Genomic DNA, 24303 nt, shown 5'->3' on the forward strand with positions numbered 1-24303 from the left:
ATTACCCACAAAACATGTGGTAAAGCAAACCTCATGTCCAAACAGAGCTTCTCTCAGATTCCCTTCTGAGTCTCAGGCCAGAGCATTCCGTGCTCTCTTCCTGTTCATTTAAAGTCCACCTGAGCATGGACTCAAGTGAACAAAAACCTGCGGACCGGAAACCTAGCCTGTCACAGAGGCTGGAAAAACCCGGGCAGGATTCCAGTTCAGTCTCTTACCACAGAACGTATGCGAGGTGAAATATAATAATTATCCACTACCTCACCTCACATACTGTTACATATCCTCCCCCATCTGCTCAAGCCCCTGCGATTGAGTAATTGACCCAACCATACAGTGCATGCGGGAGAGGGCATCGCATTGTTTTGGAGCTTGCCCGGCCTATGCTCTACTGTAAATTTAAAAGGGCTGTAGAGCCAGGAACCATCTTGTCACGTGACCATTTTTCTCCCTGTTGTCACACATGCACTTTAGAGGAGCATGGTCAGTGACCAACTTAAATTACCTCCCCAACAAGTAATACTTCAGAGAGTCCAAAGCCCATTCAATAGCGAGACACTCCCTCGACAAAAGCATCGTTTTGTTCATGCTTGTTCAGTTTTCGGCTCAGGTATACAACCGGGTGCTCCTCACCACCTCTGTTCTGTTCCATTTGACCATGACTGACCCTCTACCCTTCGTCAGGTCGGTCAAAGGGGCGGCAAGGGTGGCAAAGTTGGGTATAAACCATCGGTAATACCCGGTAATGCCGAGGAAGGCCCAAACTTGTTTCTTGTTTACCGGTTGGGGCCACTTTTGAATTGCCTCAATCTTATTTGTCTGAGGCTTGACCAGTCCCCGACCAATAACGTAACCAAGGTATTTGGCCTCCTCCAGGCCTATGGCACACTTTTTTGGGTTGGCCCCTGAGACCTGCTTCCCTAAGGGAATCTACAACTGCTTGTACTCGGGGCAGGTGTGAGTCCCAATCTGGGCTGTGGATGACCACATCGTCCAAATAAGCGGCTGCGTACAGGCGATGTGTTCTCAAAGTTTTGTCCATCATTTGCAGTGGCGATGCAGGGGCCCCATGCAGACCGAAAGTCATCCGCTTATATTGAAACGAGCCCTCAGGAGTGGAAAAGCAGTCTATTCCTTGGCTGACTCAGTTAGGGGTATTTGCCAAAAGCCTTTCATTAGATCGTTGTTATTTAGTGGGCCTGTCCCAACCTGTCCACGAGTTCGTCGACCCGAGGCATCGCGTATGCATCAAACTTGGACACACTGTTGAGTTTTCTAAAATCGTTACAAAATCTGATAGTGTCATCAGGTTTTGGGACCAGTACTATAGGGCTCGACCACTCACTGTGGGACTATTCTATCACGTCCAACTCGAACATATTTTTGATTTCCTTTACGACTGCCTTTCGCCTGGCCTCTGGGATTCTATATGGCTTCAAATTTACGCAAACCCCTGGTTCTGTCACTATATCATGCTGGATCATGTTGGTCAGTCCGGGTAAGGGGGATAAAAAGTCTCTCTTTTTGTACACAAACCCCCTGTCATTTTGTTGTGCCACAGACAGGGAATCTGTTATGGGGACGTCAGGTGTCACCGGTACCCGGTCTGCTGGGGCCGGGGATGTTTCTCTGTCCTTCCAGGGCTTTAAGAGATTCACATGATAAATTTGTTGTGGTTTCCTTTTCCCTGGTTGGTAGACTATATAGTAGACCTCTCCTACCCTTTCGATAACTTCAAAGGAACCCTGTCACTTGGCTAGGAACTTACTCTTGATGAAAGGAAAGGAGAGCGCCTCTGAGTGCAAACGAAATTTATTACAGCGTTAAAAAAAGTAGTAACTCACATGGAGGTAGGTGTTACAGCATTATCCTGAATGTCAGTGGCTCCGTAGGTTCTTTAGGCGGTGATCCGCAGGGCCCAGGGCATCCAGGGACAAAGCAGAGTGTCGGCTTGCTTCTGTCTTCTGGGCTGGCGGGAGGTGGAGACCGCGAGGCGGAGGATGGTTGGCGTCTGAGTCTGCTTTGTCTCCCTGGACACCCTGGGCCCCGCGGATCACCTCAGAGGCGCTCTCCCTTTCTTTCATTCATATTTATGCAGAGCTGACTTCACTCTTCCAGACAGCTTGCCCTGAGCAACAACCATCCATCCCTGGAACTGTTCTGGATACCCCAGATGGACTTTCACACAGTCCTTTTAATGCCCTTCATCCCCTGGGACATGCACATGGACTTTTATTCCCCCTTGTGCCTGCTATCTTTATGTTACCCCCCTCCCCCCCCCTCTTTTTTTTCCTTATTGTAGTACAATTGTTCTTACACCCCTTAAGCGCCAACACCCCACTGTTTTTTTGTTAGGAACTTACACTCGAGCGTGGGAACCAGTACCAACACTCTGTCCCCGGGGCTGAAAGTACGAAAATTGGCACCCCATCATAGACCCTCCTCTGGGCCTCCTGGGCTCACTCCATATGTTCTCGCGTCAGGGGCAGGACAGCAGTGATTCTATCCTGCATCAAGAAGATATGCTCTATGACCCTTCTATAGGATGGCCTCGCCTTCCCACGTTTCTTTGGTGACATCCGGCAGCCCCCTGGGATTTCTACCATACGAGAGCTCAAAAGGGAGAATTGCCTGTGGATGCTTGCGGAACCTTTCGTATGGCAAACAGATATGGAAGCAAAAAAATTCCAATTTCTCCCATCTTTGTTAACCATCTTTATTAGCATACTTTTCAAGGTTTTATTAAATCTTTCGACCAAACCATTTGTTTGGGGGTGGTAGATAGAGGTATAGAGATGGGAGATTTTGTATAATCTACAGAGTTCCTTGGTAACCCTGGACAAAAATAGGGTGCCCTGATCGGTTAAAATCGCTTTTGGGATTCCCACTCAAATAAACACCTGGACTAACTCCTTGGTGATGGCCTTAGCGGAGGTGTTACGCAAGGGTATGGCCTCAGGATAGCGCGTCACATAGTCGAGGATTACCAGAATATGCTGGTGACCCCAGGCAGACTTCACTACCGGCCCCACCAAGTCCATGCCAATCCTCTCAAAAAGGAACCACGATGATTGGTAGAGGGACAAGGGGACTTTGAAAATGGGGCGACAGTGCTGACATTTGGCACTCAGGGCATGATTCACAGTACTCCCTGACATCTGCATGCAACCCGGGCCAGAAAAATCTCTGGGGGATTCTCTCCCTGGTCTTTGATACCGAGATGTCCCCCCATTACATGACCATGGGCCAGGTCTAGGACCACCCTGCGGAAGGGTTCGGGAACCAGTATCTATTATACCTCATCCTCTCCACGTTTTACCACCTGATACAGTTATTTGTTTTAATGGCCATGTAGGGAAAAGACATCCCCCAGTGAGGATCTACCAGTTCCCCATCCCCCATCTTAACGTTTTCTCTGGCTCTAAGGAGGGTGACATTTCGCAGTTGCTTGGTACAGTAATCCTCTCTCCTGACCTCTAAGTCGGGTACCACATTCTGGCAACTCTCATTGCCAGGGAAAGAAATGTTCCCCTGTCCGTTACCCTCGGGCTGGGAGCAAGCTTCCAGGTTCTCCGGCTCTCCAGCCATGACAGGGAAAGGAAGAGGATCTCCATCTCCCTCGATTCCCCAAACAGTCTTTCCTTCCCTTTGGCAAAAAGAGTCCGGTGAGAGTTCCTGTGCTTCCGGAGCAGGGGGAGCTCTATCCACCAGCCTCCCCTTGCTCTCCCACAATCTCCAAATATTGAGGGAAAACCCGCCCCACCAGATTAATGCACAGGCTGCATTAAAGTAAAAAACCTTAAGCTTTTAGAACCACCCTAAAATGATAAGCTAATGCTCATTCCTATTAAAGAGGTAGTAATCCCCCCATTTTATCTTGTACTTATAGGCTTACCTGTAGGCACATTGAATATTCACATGTGTAGAAGTGGTGATGTTACTGGTGCATGCACACTGTGCTCTCTATGGATGGCTCACTTGAGTATGCCTTCCAATGAAAGAGCTGTGCCGCGACCGTGACTCCGGCGCGTGGGAGTGATGTCATGGCGGATCAGCCATTCAACCAAATGGATCAGGTGAAGATGGAATCCCCATCAGTGGTGACATCACGCCGCTGGAGGGATCCATTTTTTAGGTAAGTCTGTCATAATGTATTAGTATGCAAGGGTTTTTGTTTTTTTAAGAGGTAGAAAAACAAACATGGAAAACAAAAAAAAAAAAAATCACCTAATGGCACCAACACATCATACTCCAAAAAGTACTAAAAATTGCTTAAACATTTACTAGTTTATAGAATTTTCAATATAATTCAATTTTTTAACTTCTTTCATCCAATTTTTTTTTTTTTTTTACAGTTCAAAAGGAAGAAATATAGTAAACTACAGAACTAGACTAAAAAAAATAAAAAATAAAAAAGTTAACTGCATTCAAACATAAAAAAGTCACTTGGTTACAGCCGAATTCCAAATGAGTGATTTTTAGGATCACAAACAAAAGCAAAAACACAAACCTACCCAGACTATGTGGTTAAATAACCAGTGCTAGTTCACTGAACCATGATATTCTAGTTCATAAATTTGCAATAAAAAGCTACTCTTTGTTAGTAAATATAACAGGAGGGCTCAGCTATGTTAATTGTGATACATAATATCCACACTTCTACCCAATTGTGTTTTTTTTCTTCCAAAATGACCAGTTCTAAATTTAACAAGAACCTAATCAGCATTTTGCCATGAACTAAAATGAAAAAAAACTAGACTATCCCAAACACTGAAAGGAAACACCTGCTTGTCCCATCTGCCTAAATGGTAGCAGCTGGATTGCCAAAAGATATTAGAGACCCATTTGCATTGTATTTTTATTTAACCTCTCATTTCTACCTTCTTGAAAACTTAAATTAAATGAAGCATTTGAAGAATGCATGAGATAAATGAAATGGGATAAAATCCCAAAATAGAGTGCAAAATAGAAAAATAAAATAAAGTTAAAAAAAAAAATGATTACTAAATGGATGGACAGCTGCTGTCAGACTTAAAGGGATTTGCAGCCTCTGTGAGCAGGAACAAAACAAATCACTCTGACAACAGAAATGTTTAGACATGAGACGTATCTGGGCAGGATGCTGCACCTCACTCATAGCCACAGACAAGAGAACAATTTGATTTGCAGGCGGTAATTACACCGTCGGAAGGAGATGTAAATGTGAGGGGGGAATGAGCCCATTCCGTCATAAAGAAAACAGAAAATTCTTCAGTTAAAGTTATTAAAGGTCACTGGAGTCATATGGAAAAAAAGTCTACAGGGAGATATATTTATCAGTGTCTATTTAGCAGTATAAAAAATAAAAACACACAAACACAAAATGTTCTGGTCAACATCTTAGCTCCCTCATTTCTACAGAATAATTATCACATATCACTAACCAAATGTGAATGTATGTACATTTTTTTTGGTATTTTGTCAAAAAAAGGCATGAGATAGCAGCTTGCCAATACTCACAATACAGTATATACATCAGTGATAAACACCAAGTACTTTAGATCATCATCTCTGTTGCAAGACGGATAAAGCTCATACAATTTTTATCCACTACCTCTTATATTAAATCATCAGTTCAATCAAATTCTTTAAATGTAATAATAATAATGTCAGACTGTAAAAAAAAAAAAAAAGTTAGTGTCTGTCATTTTTACCGCTGGCCACAGGTGCTGTTGCAAAGTAGATACGTGTATATCTTTAGCATGTGCATAGACTTCTCCAAAATGGTGGAAGCCGACAAGCATTTTACAGAGTATGGTGCATATATCTGCTTATCAAATATTGAGGAAGCATGTACTAAGTAAGCTCCCAAAGTGGGCCGTAGTGACGTGGACCTGCCTTGCTTTGGTTGTGTGCCTAACACAAAATCCCATAACCTCCCTCCACAATTTTCTCATTTGATACAGGACTCCTACCCTGTACCCGTCAAACTGCAAACTCCTCTAGAGATACTGTTTCTTTCCAGATAATACTCCCTATGTACCAACCCCAGAGTAAGTGCTTCCCTTCTGAAAATCCCCCACCACCCCCTTTTTCCATAGAAAGTCCCCTTCTAGGACTCCCAGAGACAGCTTTTGCCTCCATTGCCCCTCCAGTGAAAGCACTCTTTGCAGCTCAATAAGCCAATAATAATTATGTGGAGGTTGTTTTTATAAGAAAATAAAGTAAATTTGCCAATGACAAAAGCTGCATGGGGTGTCCTTGAACATGCAACTATAGTAATGATTAACAGATGTAAATAAGAGTGCCAATATAAGGATTATAATGGATAAAACTATTTAATTCAATTCCATAAGCCATAACGCTTACCTCCAGCTCACACTCGTACACAGTGTCATCAAGGAGAGAAACTTTGCAGCGCATGTTGGGAGATTTCTTGGCCACTTTCTGCGGACTCTTTACTTCTGCATCAGCTTTGGCAGACTCTCGCTCCTTGTTACCTTTAGCAGTCTCCTCCCTGTCCTCAAGATCCACGTCTTGGTCTTGATCGTCCTTTCTGTCTTCTTGAGCAGGCTAAAATAACCCACCAAAAAGACAATTGATGAAAAAGAAGAGCATGCCTAGTACAAAAAACAACAGCTAAATAGTGAACAAGAGCTGAATAAATCACAAAAAAGGGGAGCCAAAATGACTGTAAAAATATAGCTGGTGCCTACGTTTTCAGGGGGGCCCATCTAAGTTAAAATGGAAGAGCCAGAAAGCTGCAAGGCTGTAATGAGAAACTAAACTGCAGCTCAATCTTCTAGACTTCACCCTGTCATTCATACATGACTGAAACGTTGCCCAAACATCTTCAGATAAGCAAGTACAATAAGATAAGAAGGTATATTAACTGTTGGGGCTTTATAAAACCATTTACCAAAAACTTTTTAAAGTTTTATGAAATAGGTTCCTCGAAAACAGCTTCAATATTTCTCCTCACCTGGGTTTCTGCACTGCTCAGGGAATGGAGATCCAAAGATGGATCTGTTCTAAGTTCTGGTTCTGGAGCCGCAATAGGGGCCTTCAGAAAAACCTCATCTTCCAGCTGCTCTCCTAAACCTTCATCCACTTCCTTCTGGTCTCCGTCGGCCTTCTCCTCTGGCTGCTTACTGTCTTTTCCTTCTTCAGCCACCTGTGACTTTTGCTTCTTCAGAAAAGATGAGAAGAGTCGCGATAGGCCCTTTCCTTCAGAATTTCTCTCCTTGCTTTTGCGGGTGCTTGGAGATGCAGTAGAAGGGGAACCCTGTGTTTGCTCAGTGTCCTGCTTCTCCTCAGTATTAGCGTCCTCAGAATTTGTTTTGCAAGGCCCAGCCTCTTCCTGTCCCTTTCCTTCCGATTTTTGGTCCTTAGGAGGATTTTCTGCCTCAGCCACTAAACTCTTCTCTGTTGTCATTTTGCCACTGTAAAACATTAAATGCAGCATGATTAGCATTATTATAAATAATAAAATACGTAACCACCACAATGAAAACTGAAAACAGAAAGAAAAAGAAAAAATCCTTCAAATGCTAATCATTGTTTAATACAGTGGGGCTGGTTCATGAAATCTGAGGCAACAAGAGAGATGTCTATCACCCAGTAAACAATTTGGTTTCAGAGGGCAGGGTTGGGGGTCAGTGGGAATAAAAAGTTGGCCAAGCTTCCACACATGAAAACAGCAACGGTCAAAGCAAACTGGTCAGTACTGTGAGACCCATGGTCCCCAACCCTTAGGCACGGTACCCTATAGTATTGCTATTTTTGTTCAATTTTTAATAAATCAGCCAACCATACTACACATTTTCCTCTGTATTACTTATATACAACTCTACAGTAATATGCATAAGGAACAGGACACTTCTAAAAGCAATGGGAAAAGCTAGCCACATTCTTTTTAACAGCAATCTGAATAGCACAAAAAAAAAAAACAAATATAATATAAAAGGCAGTGATCCATTAACCACTTTGCCACTGAGTACCGTAGTACTACTGCGGCAAAGTGGCTCGTTATCGTCTGACGACGTAGGCCTACGTCGTCAGACACTCCCCCTTGTGGGCGGTGGTCGCGCGCTGCCGGAAGCTCGCTCCCGCTGTATTGTCACAGCGGGAGTCGGGCCAGGGGAGGAGCAGCGGCGATCGCCGCTGCTCTGCCCCGATCGTCGGGGATCTAGTGTGGAGTTCCGCCCGCCTGTCTAAACACAAGCGGGCGGATCTCCCAAGTGACAGGGAGTGACAGAGCGGAGTGTTCAGCTGATCTGTCCCTGGCTCACCCAGTCACCTCCCCCCCACACGTCAGTAAGCACCAGGCATACATTAACCCCTCCCTCTCCAATAAAATTAACCCCTTCCCTGCCAGTGTAATTTTTACAGTAACAGTGCATATATATAGCACTGATTACTGCAGTAATGTCACTGGTACCCCCAAAAGTGTCAAAAATGTCAGTCAAGGGTCCGATCTGTCCGCCGCAATGTCGCAGTCCCGCAAAAAATAAAAATCGCAGATCGCCGCCATTACGCGTTAAAAAAAACACCAAAAATGACAGAAATCTTTCCCTTTGTTAGTAAACGCAATAACTTTTGCGCAAACCAATCAAAATACGCTTATTGTGAATTTTTTTACCAAACATATGTAGCAGAAAACAAATTGGCCAAAAATTTAAAAAAATTTTGATTTTTACATTTTTTGGGGGGGGAATTTCATATAAAAAAATGTGAAAAATATTGTTGTTTTTTCAAAATTTACGCTCTTTTTTTGTTTATAGCGCAAAAAGTAAAAATCGCACAGGTGATCAAATACCACCAAAAGAAAGCTCTGTTTGTGGGAAAAAAAGGACGTAAATTTCGTTTGGGTATGGCGTCGCACGACCGCGCAATTGTCAGTTAAAGTCGCACAGCGCCGAATCGCAAAAAGTGGCTCAGACGTAAGACAGCAAAATGCTCTAGTGGTAAAGTGGTTAAAGTGGTTGTAAACCCTTACATAAACCCAGGGAAGGAACTATCCTTGTCTGAGCTGTCAGAAAAAAGGGGGCTGAGAGCTGCAGTCACACTCTGCAGAGCTCAGTGAGGAGAGCTCTGGGAGCTGATTGGAGGGAAGGGACACAACCTCACCCCCCCCCCCCCCACCCTTCTAGAGCTGCACGATTAATTAAAAAAAAAAATAAATAAATAAATCGCGCTCTCGATTCACTACCCCTCACGATCCTAAAACGCCATTTCCTTGAATTCATACAGAGCTGTTCTCTGCTCACTCACAGCTGTCAAAAAAAGAGAGAGCCTCCAAATGTTTATCAACATTAAGGCTGCTAGATAACTATAAACACAATGCTTTACAAAGTATCATTTAGTTCTTTTATATCAAAGGAACGAACTTCCGTCTGTTGTGAGTGAGAGCAGTTTAACCTCTAAAAGACTAAGCTTTTTTTCTGACACTTGTTGCTTACAAGTTAAAAAAATCAGCATTTTTTTTGTGCTAGAAAATTACTTAGAACCCCAATACATTATATAGAAGTTATTTTTTTTTTAGCAGAGACCCTAGAGAATAAAATGGCAATCGTTGCAACCTTTTATGTCACACTTTATTTGCGCAGCAGTCTTTGAAACACAGATTTTTTGGGGAAAAATACACCTTAATAAATTTATAAAAAACAACTAAACAGTAAAGTTAGCCCAATTTTTTTGTATAATGTAAAGTATGATGTTACTCCGAGATTCCAAGCGAAAATAAATAAATTGTGATTCTCATTTTATCCAGAATCGTGCAGCTCTACCCCCATCACACAAGAACAGACCCGAGGCTGTCAATCAGCTGGAGCTCCCTCCCCTGACAACTTTTTTCACTTGGTGTCATGAAAACTTGTCAGAAGTGATTAATGCAGATTGCAGAGGAACAAACCAGCAGACAGAAATTACACTAAGTGCTTTTTTTTTTAAAGAAGTACACACTATAGAGGGATATGCTTTGTTCATATTTTAGGTCTGAGGTTTACCACTTTAACCTTTATCAATGTGGTGTAGTCAGAAAAATTAGTTAGCTAGATAGATTACCTCCCCCCCCCCTTTTTTTTTTTTTTTTTTTTTCAAATCAATGCCACACAGTTTTCACTAACATTGCTGGGCAACCAATGAGTTAAAAAAAAAAAAAAAATTAGCGTTTACCCATACGGATAATATTAAAATTGCAGTGGTTGCAAAGCCAGATTGCTAATAGGGGTATAGGCGCAGATATTAGCCAATACATTTTCAGTCAAGACAATTGGGATAACATTTCTCTCTCAGCTTGATTCCTCATTCCTGAAGCATTATAAAGACTGCTAAAGGACAAACATTGCAAGAAAAAGGCTAAATGACTGTTGCATCAAACCCATAAATGTGAACTTTCAAGGTATCAGTGAAGCAGCTGCCACAGACAGGCCTAGTGATCTTAAGTCTACCAAATCCCAAATGCTAATGTAAAAAGCTTTATTACACATACACACACACACACACACACACACACACATTATATATATATATATATATATATATATATATATATATATATAGTCACACTTCAAGAGGTAGTCACCTGAAATGGTTTTCACTTCACAGGTGAGCCCTGTCAGATTTCTTGCCTTATAAATGGGGTTGGGACCATCAGTTGTGTTGTGCAGAAGTCAGGTGGATACACAGCTGATAGACCTACTGAATAGACTGTTAGAATTTGCATTATGGCAAGAAAAAAGCAGCTAAGTACAGGAAAACGAGTGTCCATCCTTACTTTAAGAAATGAAGGTCAGTCAGTCCGAAAAATTGGGAAAACTTTGAAAGTGTCCCCAAGTGCAGTCACAAAAACCATCAAGCGCTACAAAGAAACTGGCTCACATGCGGACCGAACCAGGAAAGGAAGACAAAGAGTCACCTCTGCTGCGGAGGATAAGTTCATCCGAGTCACCAGCCTCAGAAATCGCAGGTTAACAGCAGCTCAGATTAGAGACCAGGTTAATGGCACATGGAGTTCTAGCAGCAGACATATCTCTAGAACAACTGTTAAGAGGAGACTGTGTGAATCAGGCCTTCATGGTAGAATATCTGCTAGGAAACCACTGCTAAAAAAAGGCAACAAGCAGAAGAGACTTTTTTGGGCTAAAGAACACAAAGAATGGACATTAGACCAGTGGAAATCTGTGCTTTGGTCTGATGAGTCCAAATTTGAGATCTTTGGTTCCAACCACCATGTCTATGTGTGCGATGCAGAAAAGGTGAACGGATGGACTCTACATGCCTGGTTCCCACCGTGAAGCATGGAGGAGGAGGTGTGATGGTGCTTTGCTGGTGACACTGTTGGGGATTTATTCAAAATTGAAGGCATACTGAACCAGCATGGCTACCACAGCATCTTGCACTGGCATGCTATTCCATCCGGTTTGCGTTTAGTTGGACCATCATTTATTTTTCAACAGGACAATGACCCCAAACACACCTCCAGGCTATGTAAGGGCTATTTGACCAAGAAGGAGAGTGATGGGGTGCTGCGCCAGATGACCTGGCCTCCACAGTCACCGGACCTGAATCCAATCGAGATGGTTTGGGGTGAGCTGGACCGCAGAGTGAAGGCAAAAGGGCCAACAAGTGCTAAGCATCTCTGGGAACTCCTTTAAGACCATTTCAGGTGACTACCTCTTGAAGTGTGACTCTACAAGTTTCATAGTCATGAAAATAAAGAAAACTCTTTGAATGAGAAGGTGTGTCCAAACTTTTGGTCTGTACTGTATATATATATATATATATATATATATATATATATATATATATATATATATATATATATATATATATATATATATATATATATATATATATATTTTTTTTTTTCACAATATAAATATTATACACACACACACACAGTATGTGTGTTAAATTGTTTTTATCGCTCTCATTCTCTCATACTGGTCACTGAAAGTTCAACATGGCACCTCATGGCAAAGAACTCTCTGAAGATCTGAAAAAAAGAACTGTTGCTCTACATAAAGATGGCCTAGGCTATAAGAAGATTGCCAAGACCCTGAAACTGAGCTGCAGCACGGTGGCCAAGACCATACAGCTGTTTACAAGGACAGGTTCCACTCAGAACAGGCCTCGCCATGGTCGACCAAAGAAGTTGAGTGAACGTGCTCAGCGTCATATCCAGAGGTTGTCTTTGGGAAATAGACGTATGAGTGCTGCCAGCATTGCTGCAGAGGTTGAAAGAGTGGGGGGTTAGCCTGTCAGTGCCGAGATCATACGCCGCACACTGCATCAAATTGGTATGCATGGCTGTCATCCCAGAAGCAAGCCTCTTCTAAAGATGATGCACAAGAAAGCCCGCAAACAGTTTCCTGAAGACAAGCAGACTAAGGGCATGGATTACTGGAACCATGCCCTGTGGTCTGAGAGACCAAGATAAAACTTATTTGGTTCCAATGGTGTCAAGAGTGTGAGGCGGCAACCAGGTGAGGAGTACAAAGACAAGTGAGTCTTGCCTACAGTCAAGCATGGTGGTGGGAGTGTCATGATCTGGAGCTGCATGAGTGCTGCCAGCACTGGGGAGCTACAGTTCATTGTGGGAACCATGAATGACAACATGTACTGTGACATACTGAAGCAGAGCATGATCCCCTCCCTTCGGAGACTGGGCCGCAGGGCAAAATTCCAACATGATAACAACCCCAAACACACCTCCAAGACGACCACTGCCTAGGGTAAAGGTGATGGACTGGCCAAGCATGTCTCCAGACCTAAACCCTATTGAGCATCTGTGGGGCATCCTCAAATGGAAGGTAGAGGAGCGCAAGGTCTCTAACATCCACCAGCTCTGTGATGTTTTCATGGAGGAGTGGACGAGGACTCCAGTGGCAACCTGTGAAGCTCTGGTGAATTCCATGCCCAAGAGGGTTAAGGCAGTACTGGAAAATAATGGTGGCCACACAAAATAGTGACACTTTTGGCCCAATTTGAACACGTTCACTCAGGGGTGTACTCACTTTTGTTGCGAGCAGTTTAGACATTGTCATTCATGGTTCCCAGATATTTTGCAATTATCTGCTTCCCTGAGCCCAGAAGTGAGCCATGAACTTGTTTTAACCCCTTGAATACCAGGAGGTTTATAAAAATACCTTGCCAGACAAGGGGTTAAAGTGGCAGGTTAATTACAGAAGCAATTACAATTACCATGACAAAGGTTATAAAATGTTTTGAGAACTGTAAGGCCTCATTTACACAGGCGTACTTGGTATACACCTGTGTGAGGGTCATGTTTGCCAGCATGGGATACATAGGTGTTCCATGCATCCACATGCAGGCAGTCTCATTCACGTAAACTGTGAGGCAGCCGCTGCTCTCAATTTGACATCTATGTGGGTGAGAGCACATGTTCCCAAATGCAGTGCAAGTTTGGGGACATGCACCTTCCCCCACATGTATGTCAAATTGGGAGCAGCGGTTGTATTCTTGCAGCTGCTGTGTCCCAATTGACATGAATGGGACGGTTTGTATTGAACACCTATACATCCTATGCAGCCAAACATGGCCCTCACATGGGTGTACACTTCAGTATGCCTGTGTGAATGAGGCCGAGAATTTTTATTCAAAGAACTTTTAGACGATTTTTGTATAGTGTGTATACAACTGTCGACAGCCGATTCTGACTTTTCTCATGAAAATTCCTGAAGATACAAACACCAAAATTGTTCTTGTATAGGAACAGAACTAACGTTTAATATGTACCGTTTTCATACCATTTTCATACAAGAGAAGTGTGTTCTCCACTTTAGTCTGAAGATTGTGTTGTACCAAGTTGTTAAAAATTTTGCAACGATTATGATAACAAAAACAATTCATATTTTATTTTTTCAAGATGCAGGTCTCTAGACCAATAAGAGTGATACCATGGTGTATGCAAAGAAAAATACAAGCATGAAGACTCAAAGCTTTTCAGCCTTCATACTGGCCAAGTGATGTCAGCAGGCCTAGAGGACTCAATGTTGTCCCTCAAGTGGCAATAGTATACTGTACTCCTTTGCTTCCACCTGGCAGTTACAAGTACATACAATCTTTTACCCACATTGCATACAAAATAACATTCATCTTTGTTTAGATAACAGAAAAAAAAGTCTGTTGTGTATTCCTGCACATCAGAGGATTAGGATAGTAAGCATAAGAGGTAATTTCCTATGAAGATGGGCCACACTAAAACATTTTCCTGTCTCCACCCTAATGATGCAAGTAAATTGGTATTTTTATACCATATTTATTAAACATTCTATTACTCATTACATAAATCAGGCTTACTTCCTGTAGGATTGTCACCAGGCCCTTTTTTTTTTAACTGAAGGGAAATTAATAAAATTAGCTTAATAGCCATTAACAAAATTACCGTATAGTTTTTTTTTTTTTTTAAGCAAATACATTTGTGAATCTATAGCAGTACCTTACCTGTAGAGCCTACCAGTAGGGGTTTTTCCTGTTGCGGGTTAACGATGCAAAAGCACTGCCTCAAAATTAAAGCGGAGCTCCACTTATCTGTCTCCTTCCCCCACTCTGATGCCACATTTGGCACTTTTCGGGGGGCAGGGTAGGGAACAGGTATCTGTTTTTTTTTCCCCCACCCGGAAGTTCGTCCCCCCTTCTTCCCCCGCCATTCTCAAAGCGCAGTGCATTTCACGCAGTAGAGAACCGGCTGTGAGGCCACAAGGCTTCGCTGCCGGTTTCCCTTACAGGCAATGGTGGTGGCAGAACCAGAGAGCCGATGGAAACATCAGCTGGGGTGCCAACATAGCTGGATTCCAGGACAGATAAGTGTCCGAATATTAAAAGTCAGCAGCTACATTATTTGTAGCTGCTGACTTTTAAATTTTTTTCGGGGGGGGGGAGGCTGGGTGTCCTCTTTAATTAGCAGGGTGGTGTTGGGCTGCAATCAAGTCTGCTCAAACTGACAGGCAAAAAGGCAACTGAACGAGTCAACATGGCAGGCTAACAACCCTGCTGCTATTTGCAGTGGCATAGCGTGGAAGGCTACAACAGAAAGTGTAACAGATTTTGCAATAGATTCGGTTACAAATTTGCTTATGAAAACTGTACAGAATAAAGGCATTATGACAAACCTACTGAAAAATTGTTTTAATGTTTACATAATTTTTTTAATCTACACATAGGTGGACCTGACTAAAGTGAAGATTTGCCATGTTCTAGGGACAGGTTACTTCATATGTAAGGGTGCCCAGGCACTCCTATACCTGCAGTCTCATAGCTGTATATCTTCAGTCATATTTGCGGTAATAGCGTCCTTTTACATATATGTGTTACAATCAGATCGATCTGCCAGTTTTTCAGGCGGATCTGAATGGAAGCTCAGTGTTGGGCTATAGGCAGGTGGATGTAAATAGCATTATGTCCATTTATACTTGATTACCTCTGAGTCTGTTTGGGTCCCATTCTTTTCCATTTTTTGGACCCAAGCGTGACTGATTGAAGCTAATAGGATGTAAATGGATGCACATTTAATTACATCTGCCTGCCCATAGGCCTAACATGGGCCCATTTGGCTGTGAATCTCGTGAAGAAGGAACACCTGAATGGGCACAGATGTCATCGGACATCTGAGACATTCTGATTAAATGGATGCCGCCTGTGTGAAAGGACCCTTAGGCAGTGCTAGTCTCAGAGGATTTGGAATTAGATTTGGTGATACTGTAACGCCCACCGTCATTCTTGCAGGAGACTTTTACAAGAAGAAGCCCTCTACTAAGATGGTCACCAACATACAAAGGCAGCACATATCAAGGCATGGTAGTTCAGTAACTGGGGAAGATCAGCTGCAGGAGATCACAGGAAACACTCCTGTGCCCTCTGCCTGTTTTGGGCCTATTTTATTTCATATATTTTTTTTTATAACCATTTATTATTTTTCACAATTATTCGTTCATAAATAGCTTAGCTTTTTTTAATCATTGCCCTATATGTTTCTGATTTTAATTTTAGGATTATGAAGATGGGGGTAATTTTATTCATTCTATGATATTTATTAAATATGTATGGTTAAAATGTTCATGATATGTGATAAGAGTAAAAATGTAAACAGGAAGTGATGCCGGAAAGTTCTGGAGTAGTTCTCTGGTTGGAGCTCCGAATAATAGGCATTCCTCCTGAGCAGTATATAAACATGGCCAATCGCCAGAAATTATGTCTTTGAGAACGCCCAAGTGGGTGGGCGAAACGCGTCAACGTATTTCCAATGCAGCAGAGCCTTTGACTTCACTTCCTGGTATCTGTGGAATACATGCTAACGGCGTTCCCAGAACCAATCTGCAGTGTACAGCGGGACTGCTTCTTCTTATTTATGCATCTTTATTTTAAAACACTGTAAGTAATATTTGATGTGGGAATAAATACTGATTTTACGGCCTTCACTATGTGGATTGTTCATTTTTTTTGGAGCCACCCAGGGCTACTATTTATAAGGGGCAATAAGGGGCAGCAGTTACAGAGTGCCAGTTCAGAGGAGACTCTTCTGGATATACATTGGTTCGAAGTCTGTTTGATACTCAGTGAGAGGATTTATCGCCTTTGTTGCCCAGAATAACCATCTATAAGGGGTCATAACAACAGAAAGTCAGTCTGGAGGAATTCTCCTTTTGGTTTCAAGCTTTTTTGACCCTAAAGGGAGGGTCCATCGCTTCCGGTGAGTAGGGACCTAGAAGGGGATTGAGACACCTGGCACTGGTTATCACTTTGGAGCACCTCAGCACTTTTTTACAGTACCACCAGCACCTTTGTTTTTTACTATATTGCACAATATATTGAACTTTTTAGCACTATTAGCACTTTATTAGTATTGCACTCAATATATTAACACATTTTTTTTCAATATTGCACAATTTATTGGACTTTTTTCAGCATTTTATAGGTATTGCACTTAATATACTAAATTTAAGCACTAGTGCACTTTTCCAATTATTTATATAATTTATGTAATTTGCAAGTGCTGTGTTTTTGGTAGTGCTAGAGGACGACAGCTACTTACCATACTAGGAACAGAGTGGGCACCCCTCCGGATAGACCACCGCGTCATCAGAATGTAGGTGGCTGTCAGCTAGGAGGAATGCTGCGACTCAGGATGAGGCCAAGTCGTATGCGCCCTCGCGAGATGTTAAACTCGCAGGCCAGCCCCCGTCCAGAGGGGCTATGTCACGGCCAACCCAGCGCGGAGCTGAGGCCTGCGCGTGTTCCCTGGCCAGACTTGGGGGACCCTCTGGATCTACATTATCCAGACCGGTGCCCAATTCGGCAAATGATTGTAAATTCTCACAGGAACAAAAATAACAAAGATAGGAAAAAATTCCATTTAAAAAGAAAAAAAAATAAATAAATCACCAGGACCCCAGCAAGGAACAAGGTCCTTATTCCTGACTAGGCAGAAAAAAAAAAAACTGAGTGCCTATAGCTGAGAGTGCGTGTTTACCCCCTGGGACTGCCCATAGGCGTAGTCAAGCTTTTTCCTGCCTGGTGTCCTAATTCTGTAGGGGGCAGGATAACCAAATGTTTAAGAAGATTCAGGAGCTGTGTCTGTCAATGAACGAAAGAGAAAAGTGATTTCAGCGCCCTTTGCTTTAAGCTTCAAGAATAAATTTCTCTAAAATGCTTAGAGATACAAAAGTCACAAAGGATTATTATTAAAACCAGTTTACACTTCTTTGTTCCTGTGTGTTAAGGAAGCCCATTTATTTTGAACTTCCTGCCAAACACACTAAACACAAAACATACAGCAATTTCTCCAATGTGTTTGCAGCATGTTCAGAATATGTCAATAATTAAATATGCATAGTCTTGACATAGGTTTGCCTTAGGTGCAGATTTTACATGTTAAAGTGGTTGTAAAGGTAAAATGCATTAAAAGGTATAAAAACCTTTTAAGTGCTCTTCTCACCTCTTCCAGCGCTCATAGGCTTGTCTGAGAGGGAGCGACCCATTGACTTCTGCTGCTGTCAGGGTCAAGCTGGGCTGTGTGTTTGAATAGACACAAACAGCCTGGCTCAGGAATGAGCTAGCACAAGCACCCCCTATGGGAAGCGGCTTCCTATTGGGGAACTTGGCAGGAGGAGGAGCCAGGAGCGCAAAAATAGGAGAATAGAGGCTGCTCCATGCAAATCTGCACAGAGCAGGTAAGTATAACTTTTTTTTTTTTTTTAAATAGTAAACATTTGAACCTTTAATATCACATTAAGTAAAGTACTTTTAATATCACATTAAGTAAAGTAGGTCAGGAACAATGGAGAATAGGGATGATCGAACTTTTGAAAAGTTTGGTTCGACCAGAACACCTGAATTTCCCAAAAGTCTGGTTCCGATTCCAGAACCCCATTGAAATCAATGGGACCCGAACTTCTGGAATCAAAAAACACAATTTTGAAGCCCTAAAACCCAATAAATGCCCCTAAAAAGTGCCTAGGGTTCTGGGTCATGCCCCAGGGACTATGAATCAGGCAAAAAAAAGTTTTTAAAAATGGTCGTTTTTGATATATATATACACATACATACATACACATATATATACCCCTAACCCAGAATCTGCATAGTGGGGTCACCCTGACATGGCATTGTCAGTTCACCCTAAACTACACTACGGTCACCATGACATGGCAGAGTTCGGTCCCCCTGACATGGCAGAGTCAGTTCACCCTAAACTACACTACGGTCAACCTGACATGGCAGAGTCAGTTCACCCTAAACTGCACTACGGTCACCCTGACATGGCAGAGTTCGGTCCCCCTGACATGGCAGAGTCAGTTCACCCTAAACTACACTACGGTCACCCTGACATGGCAGAGTCAGGTCACCCTAAACTACACTATGGTCACCCTGACACTTAAAGCTATCCCTACAAAAACTAGATTTTTGAATCTAACTATAGTGGTATATAGTGTCCTAACTACACTGCATATCCCTTTCCTCACACTAATTGCAAAATGACACTGGAGCTTTACAAGCAGCAGTAGAAACACAAATGCTTCCACTCTCTTCCACAGCCTCTGTATTACAGTGCTAGAGTTTTGACGGGGCTATGTTATATACGGGGGGGCGTATTCACTCCTGATTGGGCTCTGGACCCCGTAGTCACTCCAATCACATTTTACTGATGTTTCTGGGCCAATCATGGGCTTTTAAAGCCCAGTTCCTGTCCCATTGCATTTTGGGCAGTTCTGGTGGCCGAATTCCGAACATTTACCGCAAAAAATTCGGAATTCGGCCGAATTTCGAACACCCAATGTTCGGGTCGAACGTATGGTCGACCGGAACCGTTCGATCATCCCTAATGGAGAACAGAGTTTTTCTACTGTAAACATCCTAAAATGCACAAAGAACATATAATACATGTGTTTCTGTGCATTAACTATTTACCTCTATGGGCCAAAAACAACTACTGCAAAAATTCTGTATGCCCAATTTCTTGCAATGTTTACATGTAAATTAAATGCAAGGTAATGTGAACTAGCCACAAATAATGAATAAAATTAAACAAAATGTCTACATATGCACAATATAAACAAATCGACAAATATAAAAATGGTACGTTAACGATACAGGATGCATGGCTGAAAATGCGGAAGTGTTCTAAAAATCATGCAAGCGAAGAAATCCATACAGATAGAGAGCTACATTTATAGAACTAAAAATAACAACAGAGGCAAGTCTTGGAAGATTTATGCATTATTTATGAGCAGACATATTCATAGCTACTACTGACCTGCTATGGCAGCCACAACATGAATGAACACAGATGGCTACAGTGAGCCAATCAATGGACAAATCTAAACTGAATGATCTATTTCAATTAGCTTTCAAAAACCCTTAGGGTCATTTATGAAGAGTAAAGGGGAGAACGGTCATTAAAGTAACAGACAATTTTAACATCTGCATAGTCAGTTCTCTAAAAACTTGTTTTTTTGTTTTAGTTTTTTCAAAACACTAGTGAGGTAAATCACCTGATAATTTCTTAGCATCTCAACATTGATGAGATCTTAGTACTAATGTCCACACACTTCCTGATTTTAAATTAAAAAAAAAAAAAAAAAACACACACACAAGAATAGGAAAATATTTATATCCAAAGTTGGTAAGGAACAGAGATGAGAGACTGCCTGGAAGTATCATGTAAAATGCCCCTATATACAGTCTAGTTTTTCTGCATTACACAATAATATATAGTCGCAAAGAACACAGAACAAATCAGACCCTGAAAAGCAGTTTTCCCTCATAGAGGTTAGTAGGAAAACAGACAATCACTAAATGGAAAACAAGTGTATAGGAATAACTAGCAATTTGCAAGCAACACACAATGCACACAAAATGCACAGGATAAAATTGTGGTTCAACAAAACTAGTCTGGAAAAAAAAAAAAAACAACAGCAAGACGAGGAGATAAAAATGGTTAAAAAGAGGTCACTGCAGCTTAAAATACAAATGTTGGAATGTTTTTTTTTGTTGTACAGTAACATTTTTTTCTACCTTACATGTTACTCATCTTAGCTTTTTGCAATAGAAGGGTAAACCATCTACTACCACTCAATCCTGTGTCAGATGACCTGCCAGCCTCAAACCAAGCATCAGGAGCACAAAACATCATAAATAACTAAAAGTTTGGTTTCTCTGCTTGAAGTAAATTTTACCTTTCAAAGGCAGGGAGTGAAAGTACAAGCACCCTGTACCTCTGTAAGATTTGAAATCAGTTAAGAAAAAGTCCTGCATTCTGTTATTTAACCACTTTAATACAGGGCACTTCCCTCCCTTCCTGCCCAGGCCAATTTTCCCCTTTTAGCGCTGTTGCAATTTGAATGACAATTGCGCGGTCATGCAACACTGTACCTACACCAAATTTATGTCATTTTCCCCCCACAAATAGAGCTTTCTTTTGGTGGTATTTGATCACCTGTGCGATTTTTACTTTTTGCTAGACAAATAAAAAAAGACCGAAAAGTTTGAAAAAAAAAAAGTTTTTTTGTTTATGTTATACAATTTTGTAAATAAATAAGTTTTTTCCTGCACTGATGAGCACTGATGAGACTGCACTGACAGGCACTGACAGGCACTGATGAGGAGGCACTGATGGGGTGGCACTGATGGGGTAGCACTGATGGGGTGGCACTGATGGGCGGCACTGATAGGCGGCACTGATAGGCACTGATATACGGCACTGATAGGTAGCACAGATATGCAGCATTGGTGGGCACTGATAGGCGGCACTGCTGGGCACTGATAGGCGGCATTGATGGACACTGATAGGTGGCACTGATAGGTGGCACTGACGGGCACTAATGGGCACTGATAGGTGGCACTGGTGGGCACTGATGGGCACTGACGGGCACTAATGGGCACTGATAGGTGGCACTGGTGGGCAATAATGGGCACTGGTGGGCGACACTAAAGGATGGCAATGATGGGCACGTGTGGGCAGCACTGATAGGGAGGACACTGGTGGGCATCACTGATGGGGAGGGCAATGGGGGGCTCCCTGAGCCCTGATTGCCATCCCTGGTGGCCATAGTGGGCATCCCTGGGGTCATAGTGGGCATCCCTGGGGTCATAGTGGGCTTCCCTGGTGGATCTAGTGGCATCCCCCCCCCCCGAGGGTCTGCACTGGTAATCAATGATCTGATTACCAGTGCCGACCCCCCCCCTGTCAGGGGAGCCGCCGATCGGCGCTCCTTTGCTCGTGCCTGTCAGGCACGAACTAAGGAAAGCCGATCAACGGCTGTTCCTATTTACTATGTGACCAGCCGTGATTGGACACGGCTGATCACATGCTAAAGAGCCTCCGTCAGAGGCTCTTTACCGAGATCGGAGATGCAGGGTGTCAGACTGACACCTCGCATCACCGATCGCTGCTCTGCGCGCCCCCGGGGGGCGCCCAGAGCTGTGTTATCCTGCCGCCGTCATATGACGTCCGGTCAGGATAACACAACCACATTCCCGCCGTCATTTTGTAATAGGGCGGGCGGGAAGTGGTTAAAAGCCAAACTCCAGCACTTCTATAGCCCACTAAAAGTGGAACCTTAGTTAAAAAAAATAATAATGTGTGGCTTTTGAATACAGAAAAGACATAGTGGGGTTGATTTTCTAAAACAGGAGATTGCAAACTCTGGTGCAGCTGTGCATAGAAACCAATCAGCTTCCAGCCCCAGAAAGTGGAACTGAACTGAAGGCAAAAAGTTAAAAATTGTGAACACTCAGGATTTTATTGCAGAAGTCTCTTCTCCTCCTATCTGAGCATTCGGGGTGCGTGGACGCAGACCCCAAAAGGTAACTCGCATCCGTGGTGGCCGAATCAGATCCTGGATCTGATGAGACAGAGGAAACCGGTGAAGGCGGGGGACGCTTTTTGCTAGCCCGTTGGCTCAGGACCAAATCTACCTTGGACACCAAGGACTCCAGGACCACCATCAGAGCAGTCAGTTGTAGGGACCCAGAGGGTCCGACAGCCTCTATGAGGGGTTCAGGTGGTGAACTATGCTCCAGGGACTTCATGAGTGGAGAGGGCAACCCGCACACAAAAGGTGTAGAACACTGTAAGGGACACCCCACTGCGCTGTGGCACCACAAGGCCAATCACAGAGCACTACAGCTGCAATAACAGAGGGAGAGAAAGACCCCACAAAAAGGACTCCCCACCACCGGTCAGGTACTCACCGAACCGGACTAACTGCACACTATGCGGTGATCAGGAAGATAAATGTCCAGAGATCAGCACTAAAGGTCGAGGAGAGGCTCCCACCGCCGAACCACTGCCCACCCGGCTCCAAAAACATGACCACCACTATTTTCAATGGGAAACCACACAAAAATGACCACTGTGGCTACACAAACAGGGGCATTGATCTGTAGCATGAAAAGCTACAAATAAATGGCGGCCACGACGTGGCTTCCGGGGGCCCCCAGCAGCACGAAAACGAATCACAACAGGAAGAAGGGCCCCGGCTGGCGCCCCCACCAGGCCCATCCCACTAATGAGGTACGATCCTTCGGTCGCCGGCAGCGCGCTCCCCAACCCAATCGCCAGTGCACCACCCCAGGCCGACCTAAGAAGGTATGTCCACCCCAGGGAGGGAGGGTGTGGGCAGACCAGCGCTCCATCGTAATGTGGGGGCTGTCGGCTAGGAGGAAAAGCTGCAACTCAGGCCGAAGCCAGTTCCTATGGGCCCTAGCGAGACGTTTAACTCGCAGGCCAGCCAGCCTCAGTCCAGTGGTGCTATGTCACGGCCGACCTAGCACGGAACTGCAGTTTGCACACGCTCGCTGGTCGGACTGGGGGGGACCCTAAGGATTAAGGTTATCCAGTTTGTCGGCCAGTCTGACACTTGACTGTAGATCACACAAAAACAAAAATAAAGAGGTAAAAATAATTCCATTTAAAAAGGAAAAACTTGCCAAGACCAGAGAGAACTAGGTCCTTACTCCTGAATAGGCAGAAAAAAACTGGATTTCTGACTTATTATTATTATTATTAGTATTGAGGGACGCAGTCCTCTGATGCATATCAGTAGGTTTATACTGCCCCCTACAGGAGTAGGACGCTATGCAGAAAACAATTTCTGGCTATGCCTATGGGCAGTCCCTGGGGGTATACCCTCTCTCTTCCTGCACAGGATGACAGTTTTGTATCAAAGCAGTGTCAGAGAAAACAACACCAACACACTCAAAATATTAGAGGGGCGGATACTGCGTCCGTCAATGAACCTAAGAGAAAAGGATTTTACGGTAAGTCAAAAATCCAGTTTTCTCTATCGTTCATTGACGGGCGCAGTCCTCTGATGCATATCAGTAGGGATGTCCCAAAGCAGTACCCAAAGGAGGGCTTGGTAACAGCAGAGCACAGAAAACAGTCCCCATGGCCAACCAGGCAACATAGGACTCATCAGAACAACCAGATGAGATCCACCTGAAAACCAAACATTATCACCCTCAAGGAAAGGGGCCCTCTAAACAGCAGCCTACAAAACTTTGCGGCCAAAGGAGGCATCCGCAGATGCCAGCACATCCACCTTATAAAATTTGGTAAAGGTGTGAACAGACGACCAGGTCGCCGCCTTGCACACCTGAAGCAGATTCCTGATGGCGAAAAGCCCAGGAAGCACTAAGCGCCCGAGTGGCGGAAGGAACCCCCCCCCCCCCGAGGCCGCCTCGGACGGCGCACTCCCTGGCATTCCATGTGGCCTGCAAACAAGGTCCCAGCCCCAGGTAAGCCCAAACAGTCCCCCACGTGGAGGAGGGGGCACAACAGGACAGAGGGAAACCCAG

At 43.6% G+C, this 24303-nt stretch overlaps 1 protein-coding gene across 12 annotated transcripts in view; it reads right to left on the reverse strand.

Moving 5' to 3' along the window:
- EPB41 (erythrocyte membrane protein band 4.1) overlaps positions 1-24303 on the reverse strand; it is a 367791-nt gene that overhangs the window by 241009 nt on the left and 102479 nt on the right. For all 12 annotated transcript variants that reach the window (XM_082247681.1, XM_082247679.1, XM_082247680.1 and 9 more), the window contains exons 2-3: positions 6962-7421; positions 6349-6552 (exon numbers count right to left, since the gene is read on the reverse strand). In XM_082247681.1, the coding sequence (XP_082103807.1) occupies positions 6349-6552; positions 6962-7414 (657 nt within the window). In that variant the 5' untranslated portion in view covers positions 7415-7421. The remainder of the gene's footprint in view (positions 1-6348; positions 6553-6961; positions 7422-24303) is intronic.

The sequence above is a fragment of the Pelophylax lessonae genome, assembly GCF_965119305.1.
Source record: "Pelophylax lessonae genome assembly, chromosome: 2".
NCBI lineage: Eukaryota > Metazoa > Chordata > Amphibia > Anura > Ranidae > Pelophylax > Pelophylax lessonae.